The following is a 27,700-nucleotide window of genomic DNA, read 5'->3' as shown; positions in this document are numbered from 1 at the left end:
GGGTTGGACTTGGAAGGGGCATCTGGAGATCAGCTCCTATGATTTTGTGGTTCTGTGATATGAGCTTCAAACTTTTTCCTGACTGAGACTGTTGTAGGATTGCCTGTGTCATCTGCAAGCTGGTTTAAATTCTTTATATTCTGTAGTTTACTTTTCTGTTTTTTGGAGGTCATTATAAATTAAATATGTTGACCAGGAGGTTGTGACATGCACACACATATATGTAAAATGCGTATGTAGATACGTGTGTTGAATAGACTTTTTTTTTCCCTTGAAATTATGATTCATTTGGTTGATAGCAACTTTATTACTCTTTTATGAAAGTTCTGTGGAGAATGAAATTAATATTTTACACTGTATGAGTCTCTGAATTAATGCACTGGACCTTTTCACCTTATGAAGAGGAAAAGCATTGAAAGCAAAAAGAATGGAAGCAACTACATTTGTCTCACAAATGATGTTGAGTCTGAAGCATGTAACATGCAGTCAGTCCCTGGCACAGTTCATCTTTGACCTGAACTATTGTCATTATCAAGAAATATCTGAAGATTAATATTTTTACATTTTGAAAGAGTGTTAATTATACCTAACTTGAATCTTTTGTGGATGCAGTTTAAGCTATTCTTTGCCTTGAGGCAATTCTTAGTCTTGGCTGGAGGTTGTCTGTGCCTTGTTTTCCTTCAACTACTGTTTAAATGGTTACAGTTTCTATTATTTAAAAAAATAAAAAGTGAGTCAAGAAGTTGAGAGGAACTTTCTACTGTAATGAAACCTTTTCAGCTAATACAGATAATGTGCTTAATTCTTTCTCAAAGTTGACTGTGTGATTGAGGGGACACTGCAAAAATGTGTAGCAAATTATCATTTAAAATCAGTTTTGCTTCTAGGTAAGAAAGAGTCAATGAAACAGAACTACACAATAGGTGCTAGCTATTTCCTTTACTTCATTGCTACATTGATGCATGCACATGGTTTCTGAGCACAATAGTCTAAGTAGGCTAAAACAATGGAGAAATAGTGGAAAGGGAATAAATATTTAAGTTTGAGGTAGATCAATATTAAAAATGTTAACCTATCTAGTATGCTTTACGTTGTCTTGAAATTTGGTTTTAGAAGTACAGGAAAAATGCCAGCAGTTGGCTTGCTTTCCTGTTTATGTCTGTGAACTCATTATTTGCCATCTCTGGGGAATCACCTGTCCTTTTTCTCCATACATGTAGATCTTTCATGACAAACTGTAAACCGATAGGCATTAGTATATAATGCTAGATCCTAATTTCACTCCTTATTGGGTAGCATTTTTTTATTTTTTTTTTTTATAGCTTATAAACAATCCACTGCATAAATATTAATCCCGTTGTTTCAAATGAAAATCAATAAAGATCTGATGTATATTTGTCCAGGCCATCAAGGCTTGGCTATGATAAAAAAAAATAATCACAGTTCTAACTTAGGTCTGGTACTTGTTAGCAAGTTGCTTCACTTATCCTTAGATACAACAGAAGCTTACTACTTCCCAGATTTATGCTTTGTGAGAGAGTGACAGTCTTTCTCTTGGCACTTTGAAAAGGACAGATGAGTTTATAGAACAGCATGCTCAACTGGAAAGGATCAATAGTTTAAATGATGTGGGTTTTTTTTGGAGGACAGTTTGGAGGGGATTACTTTTGTTTGGTGTTTTTTTTTGGGGGGGGGGGTCTTACACTATTGTAGATTTTGTTGTTTAGTAGGGTTTTTTGTTTGTTTCCTTTGGTTTTGGCTATGCTTTGCAGGCTGGAGGGGTTTTTAAATGACTTGGCTATAATTGAAACTGTAGGACGTTTCTGCTTTTGGACGTTTAAAATCAATGTTTACCTGTAATTCTTAAGCATGCAGCAAGATGTAAATTCCTAAAACTGCTTCAACAAACATTGTTTCTAAACACTGCGTATTGAAAGAGGTAACTGTAAAGAACATGCAGCTATAGTGAAACTTCCTTCACTTTTAAAATGAATAATTTTATACTACTTGCATGTAATAAGTACCTATACATAAATGGTGGTTACAATTTGCCAGAGAATAATTCTTGCTAGTCCCACCATTTTCTGAAATATTTCAGAATACTCTGCAGGTCACTCTATGTTCTTTTAAAACACAGCTGTTAGACCATGTCATCTTGCAATTATAAGCACATAAACTCTTTCCTATTTGAGGAAATAATAGCAAGCGTTCTTCTTGAGAAAGAGGAGTATCTGCTTTTCACTTCCATATTGGAGGAAACTTTGACATTATAGTTGAAAGCATATAATTAAATCACTGGTATACCTGTGCAGAGGAATTAGTGGCATTCATTTTTTCTGTAACAATATACACCAATTCAGGAGTTGAATTATCATTATCAGATAAAGAACAGAAGAGTTCTATACTTCCCTCAAAATGTGCCATTTGTTATAGTAACTCTAGTAGCTTTAGTTTGATGTAGGTAGATCTTATCATTTTGAAGCAATTTGCCATATAAACATGTAAATTGCCTCAAGATTTAATATAAAGATAAGCTTTTCTAAATAATCATTTTCCTTTTTTAATAGCTTTGGTGTTAGCAGCCTTGATGCATTTCCTCTTTGAATTTTTCCAGCATTCAGTAGAAGCTGTAGTGTTACTGAACTGTTTTTCCAGTGATGTATTTCCAGGGTGAATTTTTCTCAGGCTAGGGAGTGAACTGGGTCAAATTTTTGACCTCATGCTGTATCCTGAGGTGGTTTTTCTGGTGAATGAAATATGTAAGTGTACCTGGGCTATTAGTTTTCACTTTTTGGAAATTAAACCTTCTTAATTCCTTTCTCAGTTGCCTGTTTTTCCATTTGTACCTCTTACTCCATTTCTGTAATATTTGAAACCTTGAAAAAGAAAATTGCTGCTGACCAAATCTGTGAATGATCACTTAAGACTCCCTTGATGTTCTATGAGAAATTGCTCATGTCTCCTTAAATTGATCTTCGTACTTCTTCCACAAGAGCATTCATCATTCTACCAGCAGTTGTTTTCTCATTCAAAGATTTCTCATACAGGAAGACAGGAGACCTTCCACTAAGAAATACACAGTAAGCTTTAGCTCAGGTTTCTCTATTTGTTCCTTTAGCAGCGACTGATAAATGTATATTCCAAATCAAGCTGGACTGATACCCAACTTTGGATGCTTAGTTTTGAACTATAATGTTCTCTCATAATGTTCTGAACTATAATGGTCTCTCGTAATGTTATTTTCTGTCCCTGGGAATTTCTTCAAGTAATTACATAAGCATATGGCTAACAGTCTATTCTCCATAATGATTCCACTCCCATGCATTCCTTTTAGTAAGGGAGGTCTAGGAATCAAACATCACTGTCAGCTAAATGCAAGAATTTGCCTTGTGATTTTGTGACAGTTAGTTGAGTATTTGAGTGTTTTTTGATGTCGTATTCAGTGATGTCTAGTGTCTGCAATGTCTGTTTTCTCCTGAGACATCTTGAAATAGGTAATTGTGAGTTTATGTTAGGAGGAACTTACTCTGCAGCTGAATACTAGTCCCAGAAAGTGCCCTTGCTTTCATAAGTGATGCTGAAGATCACTGAGAGGTACTATTTGTGCATACTTCAAATGCTTGTGATATCTTAGCTCAGCAGTTCTGATGAGTGACTCCATGTAACAAGGAAGTTCTCATAGGAGAAATGTTCTCAGAATTGATTGAACCACCTGATAGCTGCACTTGAACCAACTGCAGTTGTTTACTCCACGTTATCAACTCCTTAGCCTAAAATTTGTAGGGAAACCGTTACCCAGCTACAGCCTATGCTGAGGAACTTAATATCTTGAAAGAAATTCTCCAGCCTCCTCCAGATACCTGGTTCCTGAAGTGTTATTGCCTTAATTAGCTTGTTGCATCTGCATCCAGACATAAACTAATTTGGCTATACTGGGTATTTTTTATTTAAAGGCGCGTCTGAAAACTACTCTGTGCTATCTGTAATTAATAAGCAGTCAGTTTCCCAAGCCACTGCAGGGCTTAATAGGTTGTCCTGCATTGATTAGTTTCCTGTAACTACTTGACTAGTTTTTGCATCCTTGTGCAAAATCATCTCCTTTAGTCTACAGGCATAAGGAATATTATGCAACTTAGTTACGTGCAACATTTAAAACAAACATATTAAAGTAGTAATTGTGTCACTTGATTTGAAGCTGCCTTCAGCTTCCTTTCTACTTTGTGATGTTCTTTGTGCTTTAGCATTTCTGCTTTTTTAAGAGATGAGTTTTCACTCCTGAAATGAGATCTGCTTTTGATTGGTGCTGACAGAGATCACAGTAAACACTGTCACGTCGTCTAGATTTTGTGCAGTTTTACATGATGAAGTTACTTAGAGCGCTGAAAGAAGAATTACCAAAAACTTTGTAAATATCTACGTAGCAGCTTGTCTTTGTTACCTGTTGCAATTTAGGGGAAAGGGAAGATTATTGATTTATAATAATTATTATTATTATTATTTATTATTAATTAATTATTAATAATTATTAGTTATTAATTATTTTAATTATTTTTATTTTAAAATATTTTAATTATTTTAAATTTTTTTTAAATTAAATTAAATTAAATTTTTAAATTTAATTTAAATTTTAATTATTTTAAATTAAATTAATTTTAATTATTTTAAATATTTAAATTATTTTAATTATTATTATTTAATTTTAATAATAATAATAATTAAAATAATTATTAATTAATTATTATTATTATTATTATTATATCTTTATTTTATTTTTTAAATGTATGATTTTATTTTTTGAGCATGTACCTTGATGGAGAATGACTCTGAATGCAGTTCTGTGTTTTAACTAATACAATCTGGTGATTGACTTTTGCATTTGTTCCTCCTCCTTTTCTAGATCCTAGAGTCTCTGTGGATAGTGATGAGTCGGAATGTGAGCCTCTTGTTCACTACAGTTACAACTTTGGTGACAATCCTTTTCCATAGTGGGACAGCTCTTCTTAATTTTGTGCTTTCAGTGGTAAGTAGTATGCTGCATGTTCACATGATTGGTTTTACAGGAGGAATTTAATTGCGCGTTCTGTAACATTGAAAATCAAACATAAGCATGAAAACATTCTCTAACATTACCAACTTGAGTTGTTGCAACTTTCAGATCAGTCATTCAGGGGGTATCCTAGGCAAAGGAGCCCAAAATCCACGCTGTAATTTCCATGTTGAGGAGCTGAGAGTCTTCCCATCATCCTATTCATTGAAAACTCCTTGTTTCTGGCCATGTAGATACTGAGCTGTAACTTGTGATACCCAAAATAACTGCTGAAATCTTACGGCATATTCTTGTAAGCATACCCTTAAACAAACTAATGCCTTTAGAAGAGTGGAAAAAATGTGCTGACTGGAATTTTGCTGAAAGCTTATGAACATCTTGATCTCAGACAGTGTGTGATATTAACAACTCTGACATAGGACTTCTTCCTGTTTTAACTAAATGCATACGAATCTTGGAGGCTTCGCTGAAATCAGTGTCTTAGTTACTAGTTCAACACTGAAAAACATTTGTTAGAGAAATAGATGTTTTGCCAGTTTAACTTTACTACCCTCATTGATGCTTGTTCAGGGGAAGAAGTCTTTCTAAACAAAGCTGTAAAATCGAAGTAATGTTTAACGGTATTTCAAGGCAGTTGTGTGAGTTCTCTTCAATATTTAAGAAAGAACAAATAGCAGCAAGTCTTAATTTAATGACTGTCTGAAACTGAAGAAAATCACTGCAATTGAGTTTTGTTGTCTTTTAATTACCTTTTCTTTAGTTATTGAGGAAAACAGCAAGATTCCATGGCACAGTTTCATTTCTTCCTTAGTTTACAGCTTCACCTGTGATGACACATTGGAAACAGTATCTGAGACAAAGGACAGATTCAAATTGCAGATTGTCTTAATGCACTCAGTGCTCAGAAACAAAATTTAACTTTAGCTGTCCGGTGGCTTATATGAGATTCATTACATGCTGCTCTTTGATGCCATGGTCCTGTCTTTTTGTTTGTCATCAGTGTCTTGCCACTTGCTGGGGTGCTGTACAGTCAACTTAGCAGAGCTAGCTGAGATACTTGGTGCCTGGAGCTCTTTTAAAGACTGGATACCCTAAAGGCTACTCAGTTTCCTCTGCTTGTGTTTTGGGCTGAATCTAAGTAACGGTCCTTTTTGGATCTCTGACATTTACTAGACAACATAATCTGTAAAATAAGCTTCATTTTATGAGCTTATTCAGAAATAAACATGCCATCCCCTATGTATGGACTAGTCTTAACATGTGACTCCACTGATTCCTCACTTAACTCATGAGGTTTCTAATTCATAAATTTTCAGCTTCATACATTACAACTTAAAACTCAGATTTACTGTAGCTAGTGACACATGTCTGTGGACAATATAGTTAACTAGCCAGCACTGTGTGGTCATCCTTCCTCCCCTGTCATGGTGCAGGTGTCCCCTCTGTCACACCATGTAGTATGAAGGCCTTGGCAGTCCAGCTGCTGTTGATTCTGCTTCAGCAACTTTTTGTCTCAGTTGATGTATTGTACCTTCTGGTTTGGAAGTTCGGTCCATTACCATGGTTTAGCTGTTTCTGAGGAAACTGCCAGACAGCAGTGTGTGAGGATTATGGCTGAGGAGGCAGCAAGCTGCAGGTGATAATAGTGACTGTTAGCCCTTCTTGGCCATCAACCCTGCCACTGTGTGACTTGACTTTGACCCCCAGCATACATCAGGTCTTAGCATGAGCTGTGTGTTAGCCAAACTCTCAGCCAGAGTTGATAACAGCGTACTTAAACTTTTTGTATAGAGCTAGCCCCACCCAAATATGTTAGTCCTACACTCTTGGATTTTTTTATTATTATTTTTTATTATCCTAACTGTACAGAATGTGTCAGGGTATAAAGGGGTCATTGAATCACAGAACATCCTGAGTTGGAAGGGACTCACAAGGATCATCAAATCCAACTCCTAACTCCACACAGGACCACCCAAAAAACAAACCTTGTGCCTGAGAGTGCTGTCAAAATGTTACTTGACCTCCAGCAGATTGGGACCATGACCACTGCCCTGGAAAACCTGTTTTAGTGTATGGCCACCCTCTGGTGAATCTTTTCCTAACCCCCAGCCTGACCCACCTGTGACACAGCTCCATGCTGTCCTCTCAAGTCCTGTTGCTGTCACTGGAGAAAAGAGATCATTTGTGGCCCTCTGCTTTGTGAAAATTTAGCTAACAAGGTTTTTCAGCCTTTAATGTACTTATTAGTGTAACTTAAACTGTTTTGCAGTCTCTGAATTGAGAATATGTCTTCTTTCAAAACATTCAGTACAGAGCAGCTTCTATGTGTAGCTTATCCATCTACAGTCCAATGGGAGGATATTCGGGTTCTTAACAGACATTTGAAAACTGAGCATTCTTTACAGGAACGTCACTTATATTTCACTTCTGTTTTGAGTTCAAGTTCCTATCTGCACACATGAGCATATCATCACAGAATGATCTGGATTGGAAGGGACCTTTAAGACCCTCTAGTTCCAACCCCCCGTTCTATAAGCAGGGACATGTCCCCCTAGATCAGGCAGAGGATATCCGCAGTGCGTCTGAGCAACCTGTTCCAATGTCTCACCACCCACACAGTAAATAGTTTTGTCCTAGAATCTAGTCTAAATTTACCCTCTCCAATAGCTTGCATTGAGGGCCCAGAACTGGATGCAGTTCTCCAGGTGGGGCCTCACAAAAGCAGAGGGGCCAAATCCCCTTCTTGTGATGCAGTCCAGGGTATGGTTAGCTTGCTGGGCTGCAAGCACACGCTAACAGCTCATACTGAGTCTTTCATCAGCCAGTACTCCTAAATCTTCCTCAGGGCTGCTCTCAAAGCTATTCGCTGTTCAGCTTGTGTTTGTGTTTGGTATTGCACCTTGCACCTGGCCTTGTTGAACTTCATGAAACTTGCCTGGGCCCACCTCTCAAATCTGTCTGGGTCCCTCTGTATGTGTCCCTTCCCTCCAGCATGTCAACCGCACCACTCAGGTTGGTGTCATCTGCGAACTTGCTGAGGGTATACTTGATCCCACTGTCTATGTTGCCTACAAAAATGTTATACTAGTCCCATCACTGATCTCTAAGGGATGCCACTCATCACTAGTCTCTACCTCGACACTGAGCTGTTGACTGCAACTCTCTGGGTGTGACATCCATCCAGTTCCTTAATCAGTGAGTGGTCCATCCATCAAATCCATTTTTCTCCAATTTCGTGACCAGAATGTCTTGCAGGACAGTGTCAAACGCTTTGTGAAAGTCCAGTTAGATGATGTTGGTTGTTTTACCTTTATCCACTGACTCTGTAACTCCATTGTAAAAGGCCACAAAGTCTGTCAGGCAATATTTGCCATGGGTGAAACCGTGTTGGTTACTACCAATTGCAGATGGTAGTACTCCCCCCACCAGGGGTTGGAAGGGTTCTTAAGAGATCAAGTCCAACCCCCCTGCTAAAGCAGGCACCCTACAATAGGTTGTGCCGGTAGATACCTTGAATATCTCCATAGAAGGAGGCTACGATTCTGGGTAACCTGTTCCAATGTTCTGTTACCCTTAGTGTAAAGAAGTTCTTCTGCATGTTAATACGAACTTCCTATATTCAAGTTATATTCAAGTAGAATGGGTGAGGATCCCTTTCCCCAGCAACTTCATGAACCTCATGAAGGTTTAAAGCCTTCATGACTAAATTGGAAAGCTTCTTATCAAGGATGGCCTTCCCCATCTATGAAAGAAGAACCTTATCTGCTCCAAGAAGACCATATTTCTTAAAGCTGGCTCCACGGTGTAATTAGCCAAAGCCCTGGTGTGTGTGTGTGTGTGTATAATGTATATGCATGTGGTTGGGTGTACAAAAACTGTTAAAGATTGGAAGAGGACTCCATTGGGCAGATAGGTATCTGCATTCCTGCAGGGAATACATGAATTTCTGATGCTTCTTAATAATAACAAAAAAAGAAGCCTTTGGACAGAAAACTGAGTGTGAAAGACAATTACAGAAATACTTCCCGAGTCTCTGGAGACAGCACAGAAGCAATTACGCTGTGTGTTTCTTGATAAATGTGGGAATGTTCAATTACCATTTTCAGCATATGCTGTTCGCCAATACATTCTCATTGAATTCATTTTATTCACCCTCAGATCATAGTATTTGAAGTTTCAGAACTTGAGGGCTGTAAGATAAAAAGCAAGAATGTGTGATCTGTCAGTTATCAATGGAAAGAGCTTATTATCTTCTGCGACTTCTTTCTCGGAGTCATCAGCAAGATCTTGAATTTCTGGTTAGAAAATTTAGGCAATATCTAAAATATTAGGTACCCTGTCAAAGAGATCTGAAAATATTCAAATGCCTGTAGAGATAGAGGAGGGACATAGAATTTTGCTGCTGAATGTACTATTGAAACTGTTTTAAGAAAAGTCAGCAAGTTGCTTATGTCAAATAAGCATATATATATACTGTGGCTGCTCCTTCTTGTTTCTGCATTTCTATGCTAAAGCAAATACATTAATTTCCCAAAACGTAACTGCTCTAAAATTAATTTTGTTTTGCATGGTGCTTTTACATGCATCTTGTCTTAACAAGACTTGAATTAGGTTTCCTATCTTTTTAGTTTTTAGTCTGCTTTAATACTATTTTATTCCCCTGCTATTCATCCCAGATGCCTTCTTTGGTGTCTGCAGTTGAAGTGGGTGTGTCTATATTGGCGATTCATTGCTCCTTAAGGATGCAGGTTTCTTATGTGGACACTAAGAATAACTTTTCCTGTCAGTACTGGTGCTGTGCTTGTTGACACTTTAACTGATCGCCAGCTCTGGTTCATTGCCTGCATTAAATCAGGTTTTCTTCTCATATCACAGATAATCAAGCTTTGATTGTTGCTGTTAATTTCCTCGCTCCCTCACTGCACTAAGCCATTCAAGGGATAGTGCTCTAAGAATTTAACTGTATGTGTACTAATAAAAGAAGATTTAATTGAGCCATTTATCAGCTTACTTTTTGTGAGTGTCAAGACGAGGGGAAATTGTTCATATAGAAATACGCAGCTTTTTCTACTGAAAGTTTCACTGCAAAGAGGATTTGTAGTCAGGTCCCACCTAAAGGAAGACGAAACAACGTCTGGAGACCTACTTCAGGATGGGGAATTTTGTAACTATATAAGAAAACACTGTAGTAGTTCAGGAGAAATGGCAGGTCTTACCAAGGAGAAAAACAATGTTTACATCACTACAGAGGATGCTAAAACATGATTCAGGTTTTAGGTTTTACTTGAAAGCTGATGTTGTTACTGATGAGTGGTTATTTCCCACTAAATCAAAGCCTGATTTAGTTTGTTTTTTATGATCTCAAAATGAATGTTAACAGTATGCTGATCAAGCGGGCTGAAATGGTGACTTGCTTTCATTGATAGATTGATTTATCACTCAAGGCCAAAGTTAAAAACTTGGGAAGATGAAGTCTGTACGTGATGTTTTGGAAAGGGGTCATATTGGGTGAACAATTCAATGCAGCTTCCAAGTTAAAGGCTGTGGTGAGAAAAAACAGTAACATTTAACTGAGTAGAAATGAACTAGGAACAGAGATGATAAATGGACAGATTTGTTGAGGCTAGAAACTTAACACTGCATGTTATAGCATTTGCATTTTATTTTTACTGAATGTGTTCAAAGAGAATGCGGAAAAAAGGCATGAGGTGTCTGCAGACTGAGTAAAATGCTTGAAAGTTAAGAGAATTCTGTAGGGCAGACAATTTGGTTTATGAGAAGATTAAGATGTTATTTATTCCAACATACCAGTAGGCTGAAAATAAGAAAAGTGAGGGGTTTTGTTGTTTTTTTGTTTGTTTTATTTTTTTAAATCTTGAGAAAACAGACAAAAGAAGTAAGGCTTGAAGATAAAGCAAATATGAGACATACTTTACCAATGACATATAGTAGAATGAATTTACTTTGCTTGAGATTTTCTATTTCAAGCTGGTTATATTTTTGTTTTCTTCAGCTGAAGAAGTTGCTGAGCCCACTGACCGGAAAATAAATAAAACATAGTGAACTGCAAGATACCAAGGACTAATATGATCTCATGGGGTAGTTTGGTCTTTAACTTGGAACAGTACAACTGCCATGGCTTCTGCCGAAATTAATTTTCAAACTCATAGGAGGGGATACTCAGTCAGCCCAACAAAAACTTAAGATTTTCTATTTATGGGTTTTTGGTTAGTTTATATCCAGTAACCAGCCATACAGTAACTCCCCAAGCAACTCAGTTTATTTGGTTTTGTTTGTTAGTTTGATACTGTTTAGTAACATTCTGATGTGCTAAATAGGTTTTTTCTGGAAAAACAATCTAGATAGTTGATCAACATAGATCAACATCTAGTTGTTTGATCTAGACTTTGACTTTGTGAAGAGGCTGAAAAGGGCTAAAAGATGTTCACTGTTTAGTTAAGTCCTTTGTAGAGCAGGGATGGGAATTACTCTTCTAGATCTTTGTGTTCCAAGCTTGTGGAATAGTAGTTCGTACCTTCTCAGTCAAGTTCAGTGATCTGATGAATATCTGCATATTGTAATTCTATAACTATTTATTGTCTTTCAGTTAACAACTCCTATTTGTTTTGCAGGTGATTTTCCTGACCACACTGTTCTACCTATTGAGTTCTAGTGATGAGTACTACAAGCCAGTGAAATGGGTGATAAGCCTGACTCCTTTATCTCAGCCAGGTCCTTCTTCAAATATAGTTGGCCAATCTGTGGAGGAAGCAATAAGGTATGTTACTGATCTGTTGCCCTTTCTGGATAATTCTTTAAGAAAAAAAAAAAAAACCAACAAATGTGTTCAACTGCAAATACTTAGTTCTTACATCAGCTCATTTTTCGAAGGCATGAGTTACTGATCTCCTTTATTTTCAAGAATCTAGAATTAATGGATTTTTCCCACCTTGATTGTTAAGAGCCATTTCATTGGATTTACTTGAAACAAAAATGTAGAGGTTGATACTGTAGTGAATGCTAGTATTTTATAAAGCAAACTAATCCACTCATCAAAGGCCAGACTCATCAGTGAACATAGTGTCAGCAACCATGTTGGTATTAACAGCTAGTGCAGATTCATACAGTAAAACAGTTGAAATAGAGGACTTGGCATCAGTGCTCATTTTGGAATGAGTGACTTGGGACTATTTTTAGTCTGATCTTGAGGACTAAGTATCCATTTGCAGCTGGAGTGTGTTAGATTGGCTCCTGGTGTGCATTTTCCATTTCTTTTGTGTCTGAGAGAAACCTGCTTCATAATCTCCTCTCAAGACTTCTCCACCTTGTCTACGAGACTACAAGAAAGCGGAAAAGTGGGGAGCGTTATCCTTATCTCACTTGAAACACTAATCTGCTGTACCTGTGGAGCGCTTAGTTACTCTTCTTGCATTACTACCATTTGAAATAACTATAAACTACTGTGGAAAAAAAAAACATAAATACATAAATATATATGTGTGTGTGTATATATATATATATATATATATATATATATATATATATGTTCTTCAGGGAGATTTTACAAGAAAGCAATTTTGAAGTTGATACAGTAGTGTTTTCTATTCATCAGAGATGAGTGAAATTGCCAGTCTTCGCCTATTAACAGCATGAAACCTCCACAATTAGTAGCATAAATACTTTATGTCAATCCATGTATTATATCATAGCTCCATTTTTCAAAACATTGGTGGATGGGACAAAGCCAACAGTCTCTGTTTTAAGATTTATGCAACTATATCTTATAGTGTTGTATATAGAAAACATGAATAGACTTTAAATAGTTGATACGTTAAACTCTCTGTGTCAAGTTGTGCCAGGGTAAGTTTGGGTTGGGTATCAGGAAAAGCTTCACAGGAAGGGTGGTTGAGCACTGGAATAAGCTCCTCAGGGAGGTGGTTGAGTCACCATCCCTAGATGTGTTTAAAAACTGTGTGGATGTGATGCTCAGGGACATTATTTAGCAGAGGGTTGTTAGGGTAGTTTGGTTAGGTTGTGGTTGGACTTGATGATCTTTAAGGTCTTTTCCAACCTTCCTATGATTCTTCCAATCCTATGATTCTATGTACCACACAAGTAAGTGTTGTTTTTTGTTACTGGAATTAAGCTATTTCTGGGTATGCTGTGCAATTAGACATTTAGATCATATAAGATGCTGAACAGTGATAGTGCTGTAGCAGTTTGAAGTGAAGGAGCAGTCCAGGTGTGGGGGCTGCTCCAAAAGTAACACCTTCTGTTTTATGATGTTGGCCCACAATGTCTGATGTTGGTGGTATGACAATAGAGGTTGAACCTTCCCACCAGTATTTTGTTATATTTTGTTGCTGTGTGACAGACGGTATCAGAGGGGCAGTCTGGCAGAATGGTGTCTGACATGGAAGTATACATGAAGCAAAGATGCGTCATTGAATTCCTCCATGTATAAAATATTGTGCCCATTGACATTCATCAACTCTTGCTGAGCGCTGATGGAAACCGTACAGTGAATGTGAGCACAGTGAGGTGGTAGAGTGTTTCAGCAGTGGTGACTGCTGAAAGACAAACCATATTCCAGATGGACATGCAGATTTTTATGAGTATGGCATGCATGCAGACTCTTGTTTGTCACTCAGAAGGATGCTCTGTGACAGTGCTGAAAAATAGTGCTTTGTAACTAAGAATTTGCTCCAGCAAATACTGTTAGTGTGCTCTTTGTTGTAGTTTCAGTGGAAATAAATAGGAGGCATTACTTTTGGAGATACATCCATGGAAAGAGACAAGTCACAGTTCTGCCAAAAAATTATTAGCCGTACTCTTGAGAAACTGCTGTTGAGTTTTCAGTGGTCATGTGGTTAACATCTCAGTTCTTCTGGAAGGTGTCGGCAGATTTATGAACTGAAGCTTTGTCTCACAAAATTGTTCCCTTTACTGCATCTCTGGGTGGATGGGAACAGTGTCAAAAAATAGATGATAACTTCCCTAGGCAAGGGTATTCTGCAAAGAAGATTGTGTTAAAGGGGATTTAAGGTTATGGGCCTGTTATACAGATGGCCGAGGATATACGCCAGTGCTAAGAACTGGTGAAAAGAAAGAAAATAATGTTAAAGAAGCAGAAGAAAAAAAAAAGGAACAGGAAAGAGTGTACATCAGTAATTGATAATGTGATGGGGAAAAGGTGAGGTATGTAGAATATGGGATATGAAACTACTTATCATGTGTTTTTTGTTTTTTAAAAATGAGAGGGTGCTAAGTCTGTGTGTTCATTAACATAGCTTGAATCAGTCGCTCATATTTTTTCATTTGGAGTGGGCTGTGCTTGATACTTTTATATATTTGAAGAGCTTCTGAGAATTTTGGTTTTTCATCTCTTTTGCTTATTTTTACCAAATTATTTTTCCTAATTCTTCTAGATTAGCTTGTATTCTACTCGGTACTTAATGTGTTATGTTCAATATGTAGATGAAGGTTATACCCAGCAATTTTCTGTGTTGATGCATGCAGAATTTACAATTACAGAGTCAGATTCATCCTCCAAAACTCTGAAGTCCTTTTTCAGGACTGATTTGTTTGCCATGTGAAAAACGGCTGCCACTGGTGGTCTTTTCTTTTGTTAGAATGTAGCCACTATCCTTTCTTAGTTTTGAAGACTAGTTGTTGGTAGAGGTGTAGGATCCTAGTCGTGGCTTATTCAACTCATGTAGAAAAGGCATGCAAATGTCTATGTAATGCTTGGTGGTTGGATGGGAGCAAGGGGCTGCATTTGTATTATGATTTACCAAACAATTAAAACTTTGTAGTTGCTTTCATCGTTAGGCTCTGATAATATTGCACAAATTCAAATACAGTTTCAAAATACTTGTTTGTTTGACTAAAAATATAGGAAGATGAGATCAAAAATCAGCTCTTGTGAGGCCCCATCTGGAGTACTGTGTCCAGGTGTGGAGCCCTCAGTACAAAAAAGACATGGAGATTTTGGAAAGGGTCCAGAGGAGGGCCACAAAGATGATCAGGGGGCTGGAGCACCTCCCCTATGTTGGAAATATCCTCAATAATTTTTGGTCAGGACGGTATCTCTGATAAAAAGCAGTTTTTATTCGCGATTGCAATGGCGGGCGCCCTGATGGCAGAAGCGCACCTATAGACATGATGTTACAGTTTTTATACCTTTTCTCCCATATGTTTTCCCCTCCCCTCTCCCCTTTGGTTGGGTATTACAGGTTACAATTTTACCCGAGGTTTGCATTTGTTAATTACATTCTGAAATTTGTTAGTTCACTTGGTATCTTGTCAGTCGCCATCCTGCTGTTTCTGTCTCCAAGATGTCTCGGTACTCTTATCGTATTGATATGTTGATTCCCTTCAAAGCTTCTTCCATTCTGTCCCAGACGCCTTTGTTAAACAAAGAGCCGGGGGGAGGTGAGGGTGCTGGTGATTCCAGTCCTTCCCGATATCTCTTCAGGCACATCCTTAGGTATGTCACGACTTGTATATTTTTACAATGCGTACAACAAAACACTAAAACATACATTGTTGCTAGTTTATACAGGCATATTGTTAGTTCTATTTCAGACAGCTGGACAGACAGGAGCTGCAGTCTTTGTACCTAATAACTTCTACCTAATAACTACAAACTGCTTCACTTATATAATGAGACCTTGAAATAAAATATTCTTATCTTATTCTAAATGCAGAAACAACATTTGATTCCCTCACCTATGAGGACAGGCTGAGGGAGTTGGGTTTGTTCAGCCTGGAGAAGAGAAGGTTGCGGGGTGACCTCATTGCAGCCTTTCAGTACCTGAAGGGAACTTACTCCCAGGAGGGGAGTAAACTCTTCGAAAGGGCTGATAATAGCAGGACTAGGGGAAATGGTTTTAAGTTGAAGGAGGGAAGATTTAGGTTGGATGTTAGGGGGAAGTTCTTTACTAGAAGAGTAGTTAGGTCCTGGAACAGGCTGCCCAGTGAGGTTGTGGATGCCCCGTCCTTGGAGGTGTTCAAGACCAGGTTGGACGGGGCCCTGGGCAACCTGATCTAGTAAATGTGTATGTTTGGTGGCCCTGCCAGGCAGGGGGGTTGGAACTACATGATCCTTGAGGTCCCTTCCAACCTGGGTAATTCTGTGATTCTGTGAACTCTTCAGCTCCATCACTGTCCAGCAGGGCATAGCATATGCACCAAGGTAGAAGTGCATGTAGCTGTTTTACCGTGGGGGAGCAGGGATACTCCTGGAAATTCTTTTGCTTTATGTCCTTCCCTGTCTGTCTCCAATCTAAGGTTAGAGAAGAGGTGGGCAATCAGGAAATAATTTCTACAGCTTGAGGCATTACTCAGCTTTGAGCTGTTACTTAACAAGCACCTGGTCAAACCAAGATCTTTTTCGTGGCAGTTTGTCTCTTCAGAGTTGCATTGTGATTTCATCATTCTGTTAAGTACCTGTAGATTTTAGAAATACTTTTGTAATTGTTTTGACGATGAATTTGCAAAAACAGTGATAACTGTCCATTCACACAGATTGAACTGAGTAGCATTTCAATAAGAGCAGCTTTCCTGCCTGTTTTCAGTCAGACAATGAATCTGACTGTTTCTGTCACAATGCCTCAAGCAGTAAATTCCTGCTTTAGTAGAAGTGGTAGAAGGACAAAAAGATGCAGCTCTAGGAGTTTTGCAGAAGTTGTGAAGTTAGAGGAAGTCTGGGAGATAAAATGCTCTTTCTTCTTCCAGTAGGAAATCTATTTATCCCAGACAGAAGGGAGGCAAAATGCCAGGAGCACATGTCAGGTGATGGGTGCAACCAGGGATTTGCCAAGCATAGGTCATATCAAGGCCTAGCCTAAAAAGTTGACTTAACTGTCTGGGTGGGATGAGGAGAGATCACAGAATCACAGAATTGTAGGGGTTGGAAGGGACCTCCAGATATTGAGTCCAACCCCCCTGCCAGAGCAGGTTCCCTACACCACGTTGCACAGATAGGTGTCCAGGCGGGTCCTGAATATCTCCAGAGAAGGAGACTCCACAACCCCCCTGGGCAGCCTGTTCCAGTGCTCCGTCACCCTCACTGTAAAGAAGTTCTTAAAGAAGAAGTGAATGTAATTTACTGACTTAATGGCTAGCGATGCAGTTTACAACAGTGTCTAGCATGAGGTATGGACAGAGGGGGACTACAAGGTGAGACAAACACTGCCTCATAATCAGCAGGATAAAGTCTACCTGCAGGTCAGTTGCTGCTAGTGATATGCCTCAGGTCAGTGGTAGGGCCACATTTTGCAAGGCTACGGGCTTTCCTTCCAATATGAGGGAGGCAGGATAACTGCCGTTCTAAGAATAACAGAAGCACTTTTGGAGAGACTCTTAGAGGTCTCTAATCCAGGCTCCTGCTCAAAGCAACCCCAGTTGAAGCAGATTGCTTGAGGTCTTGTTCAGTACAGTTGGAACACCTTCAAGGACAGATACTCTACAGCCTCTCTGGGTATTTATTGTGTATTTGAGCAACCTCATGGTTACGTTTTTTTCCTTTTATTTAGCTTGGAATCTTCATCTGCCATACCAGCATGGGCCTGGTACCGCTCATCCTTATACCAGAGAGCACCTCTGAGAAGACTTGAGCTTCATCTTCTCTGCATGCTTCCAGTAGTCAGCTTTAGTCAGCAATCAGGTCCTCTCCTAAGCCTCATCATCATGCTGCCCGAAAGTGTTCCTTCAGCATGCCCGGTATGCCACGTACCCCAGCCTTTCACCACCTGGAAGGTCCTCACACCACATGCATCAATATATTTCCTGTACTGAGGAGACCAAAAGGAGATGCAGGAGTCCAGGTGCAGTTATGAAAGTACCAAATAAGAGAGGAGAGCACATTTTCTGTTCTGTTTATCATTACCTGGTCTTGGAAAGAACTCCTAATGAATCATCTTGAACACATCTTAATGCTGCACTCTAGCACTTCCTCCTAGCAGACTTGAAGTCCTCTGCTTCTCCAGAGAAACAGTTTTCGCTTAGTTTTTATATGGATCTGCTGCTGTTCTTTATGTGCCTGCACAGGAAGTGTTGCCATGTTCTCAAGCACCCACTGAATAGCCTTGTAATCATCAGGCTGAGACACCCCCAACTCCAGGACCCAAGGCCTTCTGTGGGGCCCTCCTGTCTCCCAAGTGCAGCTGCCAAAAGCAAGCCAGATTCACATTTGTCTGCCTTCTTGGGAATCCATGCAGAAGAGATGCTGCCTCTTCATGAGAGACGGGTGTGGAAGGAGGCTGTCCTGCAGGCAAGCCTGCAAGGTGTGAATGGATGGCCCAGATAATTGGTCTGGAGGCTACACTCAGATGGTGTAGTGGTGGGCAGCTGAACCTTTTAATGATGCTGCTGTGAGCACACCAAATGGAGCCCTGGCGTGCTGATATTGCGTCAGGTCAGTTGATTTGGAGGTGGATTCACCCCTATTGCGTTTTTATCTGGAGCTCAATTCACTTCCATTGGTTCTTCATCTGGAGGTGGATACACCTCCATGGGCTCCACAGCAGTGGTCACAACACTGGCTGTTTATTGAAGGCCTCAAACTCACTTCTTCTTCTTTGTGATAGTGACCTCCATGCATGGCAAGATGAAACAGTGTTGGGAGTGATTTTTTGTGGTTTGAAAGATGCCCTTTGTGTGGAAGGAGGAAGAGGGTTAGAAACTCTGAGTGTCCCTTTCCTGGGAATGGTTTCTCTATGCAATTTTGTTTTACAGAGGCACAAGCTTCTCTTTGGGCTCAAGGACTGCCTTTGTGTCCTGTCTTTTTCTTCAAGCACCCGCTGGGTAGCCTTCTTGTCTTCAGGCTGAGACACCCCTGCATCTAGGAGCCAGGGCTTATAGTGTCCTCTGAGGGAGGCCTCCTGTCACTGTTGGAGCTGCCAAAAGCAAGCCAAATTCACATTTGTCTGCTTTCTTGGGAATCCATGCAGAAGAGATGCTGCCTCTTCATGAGAGATGTGTGTGGGAGGAGGCTGTCCTGCAGGCAAGCCTGCAAGGTGTGAATGGATAGCCCAGATAATTGGTCTGGAGGCTACACTCAGATGGTGTAGTGGTGGGCAGCTGAACCTTTAAATGATGCTGTTGTGAGCACACCAAATGGAGCCCTGGCATGCTGGTGTTGCATCAGGTCAGCTGATTTGGGGGTGGATTCACCCGTATTGCTTTTTTATCTGGAGCTCAATTCACTTCCATTGGTTCTTCATCTGGAGGTGGATACACCTCCATGGTCTCCACAGCAGTGGTCACAACACTGGCTGTTTGTTTAAGACCTCAGACTCTCTTCCTCATCTTTTTCCTCCACATAGTCCTCTTCAGACTCTTTGGTTCCATAGGTCATTTCTCCTTGTTCTCACATAAAAGTTAGCAGCCACTGCTCCAAGTCCTTTTGGTTTCAGCCATCACTAGCTACTGCCTGAGGCCTGCAAGCTCGTGAATGTTGGTCCAACTGTAGAGATGAAGGTGAGAAGACCCAAAAACAGAAGTTGTTTGGTGGAGGTCTTTGTGATAGTGACCTCCATGCATGGCAGGATACAACTGTGTTGGGAGTGGTGTTTTGTGGTTTGAAAGATGCCCTTTTTGTGGAAGGAGGAAGAGGGTTAGAAAGCCTGAGTGTCCCTTTCCTGGGGTTAGTTTCTCTATTCCATTTTGCTTTCCAGAGTCAAAAGCTACTCTTTGGGCTCAAGGAGTGCCTTTGTGTCCTGTCTTTTTCTTCAAGCACCCACTGGGTAGCCTTCTTGTCTTCAGGCTGAGACACCCCTGCATCTAGGAGCCAGGGCTTACAGTGTCCTCTGAGGGAGGCCTCCTGTCACACTGTTGGAGCTGCTAAAAGCAAGCCAGATTCACATTTGTCTGCTTTCTTGGGTATCCATGCAGAAGAGATGCTGCCTCTTCATGAGAGATGTGTGCGGAAGGAGGCTGTCCTGCAGGCAAGCCTGCAAGGTGTGAATGGATGGCCCAGATAATTGGTCTGGAGGCTACACTCAGATGGTGTAGTGGTGGGCAGCTGAACCTTTTAATGATGCTGTTGTGAGCACACCAAATGGAGCCCTGGCGTGCTGGTATTGTGTCAGGTCAGCTGTTTTGGAGGTGGATTCACCCCTATTGCTTTTTTATCTGGAGCTCAATTCGCTTCCATTGGTTCTTCATCTGGAGGTGGATACACCTCCATGGGCTCAACAGCAGTGGTCACAACACTGGCTGTTTATTGACGGCTTTGTGCACTCTTTCTCCTCCTCCTCCATTGTGGGCGTCCTCCCTCTTTTTGGTTCAAGGAACCACTTCTCCTCATTCCCACGTGAAAGTGGGGGGTGGCTGCCATAAGCCCTTTTCATTCCAGTTATCATTGGCAATTGCCAGCGGCTCTGGAAGCTCAGTGAGCGGTGGGACAGGCACAGGGTTTTTATAGGATCTGGAACAAAGGGTGGGGTAGCGATGACTACTGTGACATTAGGAAGACTCTGTGATGTCCACTGTGATGGTGGGAGTGGTCCTGGCTGGCCTGAAAGATGCCCTTTGTGTGAGGAGGAATTTGGTTGGAGGGGCTGAGGGCCTTTTTCCCAGGACGGCAGCTCCATGCCATTTGGCTTGCCGAAGAAAAAGGCCGCCCCATCAGGCACAGGAACAGCCCTGGAGTCAGGAGTTAGGCAACATGATTTGCTTTATAAATGTGAGAACCAATAAGGCCAGTTTATTGGATTTAGAGATTTTTGTTTCCAATATTTGACAGTGAAGTGTGTGGAGGCTTAGAGGAAATGGCCTGCACATAACAGATGGCAAGACTTACTTTCCTCAAAAAGCTTCTATAAAATGAAGTTAGTTTGTAAGTCACCCACCTCACCATGTAAACAGGAAAATTATGTCCTTCAGACTTCAGCCCTGAATGAGGGAGGTGTTGCTTCTGTCTGGGTTTTTATTTTTTTATTTTTTTCTGAATGGATGAAGTAGTAACTCTCCAATTCACAGGTCTCCTAAGTAGTAGCATGCACACCTTTGCCTGAACCATTTTCCTTTCCCTGAGCAGCATGTCGTTCTCTTCCTGAATGCACCATACCCTTCTTCCCTGAAGCTCCCATTCTGCTTGCTCTGGTGGAGATATTGCACATTACTAAGTTGCATGTTGTCACGGCCTCAGTGCAATTTAGTGTGTGCGATACTTTCACATGAGTGCATGCACACGGGTATGGCTGTGGCTTAAAGTTACTGCAGCTTTCAATTTTGGTGGGGCCTAAATTACATCGTAAAGCAATCTAAAACCCAGATCAGTATTTTGAGTGACATCTTGAAATACTTGTTTGTAGAATTTTGGTTTGTACTACTAGGAAGATGAGCACTGTTTTCAGTTTGAGAAGGGTTATCATTATTTGCTTCATTTTCTTCATTTGTCGTGTGTATGCTTCAAATTTGATCAGATTTTTCATTAACTATATAAATTTTCTTAAAATCTCAGACATTCCTAAAATAAAGGAAGTATTTCGGTCCAGAAGTAATCACATTCTTAATTGAAATTTGCCAAAAAGCCAAATGGAGATTTGATATGAAGAGTACCTGTGTATCTGGATAGCCAAAGTAGAGTCTTAATGGTTTTTAAGCTTCTATTTCTTAACATCTAAAGTGATCAGAAGTCAGGAAAAAGTAACTGTTTAAAAAGCACCTGGCTTATTTATTGCGGCATCAAAGCAGTAATGATGAAGAAAATGAAATGGTGATACAATTCCCACAGAAAACAATAATCTTCCAGCATGTTATGCTAATGCTTAGAAAAGCTAAAATGTGTTTATTTTACTGCAACGTTAATAATGTCTTTCAGAGTGATTTTTCAAAGCCAACTGTTAACTGGTTATGTTTTGACTGAATTTCTGCATGCGTTCTGTGTTCCTTAGTAACAGGAGTATCTCTTGCACAAATCTGTTTTGTCATTAAAAGGATCTTACTGAAATAAGCTCTACTTACGGTGTATGTCGAGGGATGGGAACAGATCTAAAAGTGAATCTGCTTTAATGAAATAATTTCCCAATCTAAAACTGGGCATAAGAGATTTCTCAAAAAACTAATGGAGGAAAGGAAACTTTCAATTGAGTTACTGGAGAATAAAATAAAATAATAAAAAAAGGTATGATCTATAAATCCAGAAGAGGTGCTGTTTTGTTTCTGTGTGTTTGTAGAGCCAAGCTGGCAGTAATTGTAATCTGATTATCCCAGTGGGATAGATAGCAGTTTTTATCTGCTGAGAGTTTTGACTCACTCGTACCACAATATTGAGTGCTCTGAAATATGGTCCTATAAGCAAAGAATAAAAATAAATGACACGTCTTTTCTTGTATTTCCTTTTTATATAGTCCAAATATTTGTTCTAATTAAGTACAGCTGTCTGTTTGTTATTTTATGTCCACATGTGTGGGAATACAAGAAAAGCTGTTCAGAGCAGCAGCTGTGGAGCAAGATAAACAGCATGGGAACCAAGGACACCTCTGCAAGGAGAAGAAGAGTCTCACAGCTCTGATTGGTTATGTGCCTGCATGGACAGTTGAAAAGTGTTTTGTAGAATGCTTTGTTGACATGTAAGATGTTTGGGAAAGTTGTAAGGGCGGATGGGAAAGTTAGAAAATAACAACTTGTGAAGGTATATAAGGGATGTGAGAACTTGTAATAAACGATTTGGATCGTTCACATCTGAGTCCGTGCCGAGTCGCTGCAAATGGCGCCCACAACGTGGAGCAAATCAACCCGCGGCTGAGCGAGCCCGGTCCGGCAGCGTCGCCCGACTGAACTTCGGAGAGACTGTTTCGCGCGCACCCGCACCGTTCTGCAGGACAGAAGGTGAGCAGTCGGGAACTATGGGGAGCTCACTAACGAAGGAGCAGAAAGTAAATCTCGAAGTATTGCGGTCAGTGTTACCGTATCAGGATAAGACTGTGTCTACTAAAGCATTAGCTACTCTTCTTAAATGGATAAACAAAAATGTCCCTGAATTTCCAAAAACTGAGTTCTCTCTCGATGGAGAACTTTGGGACAAAATCGGCTCAAAACTCTACGAGGCTTCTCTCGCTAAAGACAGAAAGGCTGCTAAGCTGTTGCCCGTTTGGAGCCGGATAATGGAAGGGATTAAGCAATCACGACGGGAAAGAATTTATTCCGACCATTCCCTGCCGCCCTCCGTCCCAACCCCGCCGCTGCCTCTCGCTGCGGGAAGCGGCCCGTGCCCGGATCCGACTGGCGGCTCCGGCTCCGACCCCTCCCCGATTCGGGGAGACGAGGGGCCGCGGCCGCCCCCCTTCGCGCTCCCGCCGTTCGCTCCTCCCCCGACGCTCGCCGCGTTGCCGCCCTCTACGGCGCCCTCGCCCTTCGCTCCGCCTACGACGCTCGTCGCGCCGCTTCTGCCCTCCTCCCCCCCCACGTCATGCGCTGCTGCCTCTGTGCAGCCGGCGTGTAACGTGGTTAAAGACCCGGACGGATCGAAACCAGGGGATCGTTGTGACCCCGGTCCAGAAGATCCAGAAGGAGAATCGGACGCATTTCCTCCTGATGATACTTTGAAGGAAGCAGGAATGACAAATTTCCCTACAGCATACTGTGATGTCTTAGAGCAATGCAAAAAAGAAACAGTATTAAGAAGTGATGCTGACACGTTGCAGACCTTTCCTAATCAGGTCCCCCGTTTGGAATCTCTGCCTTATGAGGCAGTGAAGGAGCTAAGGGAGTCAGTGAGAACATTCGGAGTTCAGTCAGCCTTTACATACAATCTTTTGGTTACAAACAGCGACACTTACGCTATGACCCCTCACGATTGGAAAACTGTGTTAAGAATGATCCTCTCTCCTATGCAATACACCGTGTTTATGACTGAATATCAGCTACATAATTTGACTGATAGCTCTTTGCCTCCGACTCGGACAAATCCCTGTGGCACAGCACCTCTTCAACTGTGTCAGACAGATGTCACTCACGTTCCTGAATTTGGCCGTCTAAAATATGCACATGTAACAATAGATACTCATTCTTCTTACGTATTTTCCACAGCACATACAGGTGAATGCAGTCTCAAGATTTAGAGTTTAAGGCATTAGCTAGGATGTTGTGTGCTTCTTCTATTTTAGTAATAGATCAGATGTGTATTAAACAGGATTTGATCTAATCAATGCTAGAATCTACAGGAATAGCTCTTTTAATGTTTTAGTACTGTTTGGTTATGATGTTATTAGCCTATTAATTAGCTTTTCTTAATTTGCAAAGACAAAACCTGGAAAGGAATCCCAGGCAAAGAGATGACCCTGTATCATAGAACGGATACCTCTTTTACATCCAATTAATTGGGATCTGAAAATATAACCATGCATCATTTTAGACAAAAGTGCACGCTAATAGAACTAAATTTGATGGTTTATTCTGTTTTCCAAGCAGGTGTTCCACTTGGACTCTATATCACGCACTGGCCATGCGGATGTGGTGTACAACTGGAAGAAATCCTTCAGACCCTGAATGCAGGAGAGAATCTGTGATGGGTGAGAGAGGAAAGGTGCACCTTGAAGCAGGGGACGCCCTGCTGGCACTACCTGTCACATCCACCACCAACATGGCTTGCTGTTTCTCAAGGGTCAATAAGTAATAATGCCCTTAGTGATACTCTAGTACATTTGTCCTCTAAAATTGGTTCTATTTGACATGCTATTCTATTAAATTGTGCGATCATTAATCAATTATTAGCCCAGATAACTCAGTTGGTAGAGCATGGTTATGAACATCTTAAAAGCATTTACTGCACAAATTTTAGTGGTCATTAAAAATCAATATATCAGAGTATATAAAAATTGAAGCCTTTTTCTGATCAGTTACGGATTAACACAATGGGACCCTCATGGATTTATTTTCAGGTTGCAGAAACTTAGGTTGCAGTACAAACATGTTTGTTCTTTTTAGTGGGTTTAACAGTAATGTTGTTATGTTGTATTTGACTTGTCTCTTTTTTCACTTTTAGAGTATTGTCAATCAAGGCCTTGATTGAGTTGTAATGATTATGTTATTAATATAAATAGCGTTATTATTTTATAGTATGGTAGTAGCTTGTCAATAAACAAAAAAGGGGGAATTGTGGGAATACAAGAAAAGCTGTTCAGAGCAGCAGCTGTGGAGCAAGATAAACAGCATGGGAACCAAGGACACCTCTGCAAGGAGAAGAAGAGTCTCACAGCTCTGATTGGTTATGTGCCTGCATGGACAGTTGAAAAGTGTTTTGTAGAATGCTTTGTTGACATGTAAGATGTTTGGGAAAGTTGTAAGGGCAGATGGGAAAGTTAGAAAATAACAACTTGTGAAGGTATATAAGGGATGTGAGAACTTGTAATAAACGATTTGGATCGTTCACATCTGAGTCCGTGCCGAGTCGCTGCAGAATACTTCATTTTGTGGCCAGCAAGTTGGATAAAAGTATACCAGGAATTAATAGCATTGCAAGGCTTTTTATTTTCTTTTCAGTAGTGTGATGTAATAGGCGGGCTACAATATAGGAATATAAAGATACCAAGGCTCATGACCAGTAGTAAATGCAAAGCGCTCAGTTATTTTCATGCAGAAAACTGTGTAAACGTGTAGGAAAGACAAAGCTTAAGCAGCCTGTTTCACATCTGGGCCCTTGGTTTTATTTCAGTGAGAGTGAGCAGGTATAGGAATATAAGAAGGTAAAGAAAATGAATTGAGAGGTAGAAATGAAAAAGGACAAAGAAAAAGTAGCTCATAAATAGAACTGTACTGTTTCTCATAGATAAAAGATTACTTTTTTTTCTAGAGAATGTGCTCTGATTTCTGAACAACTTCATTCAAGGAATTTGTCCCAGGAACCCGCTGTGTAGTAAAAAAACAGTCTGTCTGGTGTGCTGTTTTTTTGTTTGTTTTCTCCTGTAGATGACATGAGTGATAAATATGATGAATGTTTGTCCTTCTCATAGGACAATCCTAAGGTATACGTTTTGAGTTGTGTGATTTATGGCACTAATGGCTTCGCGGTTTATCAAAGCGCCTTACAGTTAAAGATACACATAAAGATACCTTAATCGTTCCCAGAATCGTACTACCAAATAACATTTGAGTTTCTGTGATTGTTTTAGAGGTGTGTTTGATGCTTCCCTCAAAATGGCGGGGTTCTATGGACTCTACACTTGGCTGACTCACACTATATTTGGGATTAACATTGTCTTCATACCATCTGGTAAGAATTGGAACAATTGTAATCTATTTATGCGTAGCATTATATAATTTTATTGTACAAGAGCAGTAGGATTAAATGTTGCTGACAGGATTAGTCCTGAAGTTATTTTTATTGAGCGTTATATCAGAAACTGGCAACTATCAGAATTGGAGTTGTGTATGCAACCTTAATGTTATCGATTTGTGCAAATGCCTTAATATAGTTTCTGACTGCAGGATTGCGTTGGGTTTTTATTTATTGCTTTTTTTAATCATGACAGTCAAGTCAGTGGGCTCAGTATATGGTAGGAAATCACTGAGTAGCTGTTCCAAAGTTTTATCATTGTTCTCCATTCAGTACGTAACTTTTATTTCTTGTTGCTTATTCAAACAGATGTAGGAAGTACCGTGACAAGTTTAATGCTTTTGTGTGATATGTAAGGATTCTGTAGAGATTCTGATCGTTGATTGACTCCCCCACGTGCATTTTAAACTACCGTAGATCAAATTAATCAGTCACTGATTGCTGTCTTATCTCTTAACTGTGCTTTTTTCTGTCTTCACAGCATTTTACTGTTTCTTTTGCTGGTTGTAATTTTTTTCCTTACTCTTCAGTCCAAATCTTTCCATAGTTTGCAGGTGATGGGGGTGATGCCTAAATGCAGGATGTCATGGTGTCATGGAAATGCTCAATAGAGGCACGCTTTCTATTTTCAGTGCAGTTTCCTGACAGCATTACCAGCCCCTGATTTTCTGTTACTCCTCAAATTTTAGCTATGGAAATGGCTGAAAATCTTCTCTGTTCCCTTTTTCCCTCTAATCCCCTTAAAAACCCCCCTCAAAACAACAAACCAATTGTACCTTCATGTACAAGGCAACAAAAAGGGGGACCCTTTTGACCGAAAACAAAACAACAAACACAGCCAATAGCTGTATCACAAATTCCATCTCCCCTAAAGATGTTGGTTGTTGTTGCACATACTTACATAATCGTCACTTTTGTTTTAGTTACTTGCAAAGTCTTGTTTTGTAGTCTGGCTAATGAGGCTAAAAAGGAAGAAAAAATTAAACTTTTTTTCTCTACGGTACTCTTTCATATTGGATTAACTTAGAGTGACAGCAGTACTAAGTTGTTTGAGATTCCAAGGAGCATTTGTTTAAGCAGAAGGCAGTCTGTCTGGTAGAGACTTGTATGCATGCACAAATAAATGCAGACATAAATATGGGAAGTCAGGGGTTTTATGCTTGCTTGGTTTCTCACAGTACAACCTACATTGTAATGGTTGCCTCTGGTAAGCTAAAGTGCTTCACTGAGAACTTCTGTTTTTATACTTTCTTGTGCACATTTATTATTTCTGTGGTTACATAAAAGCTTGAAATGTGAATGATTGGTATAACTTTAATTTTTTCTTAATTGGAAGTAACTGTGACTGACAGCTGGTAAGGCTTTTC

At 40.0% G+C, this 27,700-nt stretch overlaps 1 protein-coding gene across 6 annotated transcripts in view; it reads left to right on the top strand.

Annotated features, from left to right (window-relative positions):
• TMEM245 (transmembrane protein 245) overlaps positions 1 to 27,700 on the top strand; it is a 76,078-nt gene that overhangs the window by 37,581 nt on the left and 10,797 nt on the right. For 2 of the 6 annotated variants that reach the window (XM_015854299.2, XM_015854300.2), the window contains 3 exons: positions 4,898 to 5,020; positions 11,680 to 11,825; positions 26,170 to 26,270. In XM_015854299.2, coding sequence (XP_015709785.2) covers positions 4,898 to 5,020; positions 11,680 to 11,825; positions 26,170 to 26,270 — 370 coding nt within the window. Of the gene's footprint in view, positions 1 to 4,897; positions 5,021 to 11,679; positions 11,826 to 12,276; positions 12,455 to 17,586; positions 17,900 to 22,478; positions 22,739 to 24,469; positions 25,430 to 26,169; positions 26,271 to 27,700 lie in introns of those variants that run through there. The other 4 variants (XM_015854302.2, XM_085538072.1, XM_085538071.1 and 1 more) reach the window with 4 other exon arrangements.

The sequence above is a fragment of the Coturnix japonica genome, chromosome 2 (assembly GCF_054131305.1).
Source record: "Coturnix japonica strain WE chromosome 2, WE-NBRP24, whole genome shotgun sequence".
NCBI lineage: Eukaryota > Metazoa > Chordata > Aves > Galliformes > Phasianidae > Coturnix > Coturnix japonica.
Note: the sequence above shows the minus strand (reverse complement) of the source record. Positions and strands in the feature narration are given on the sequence as shown.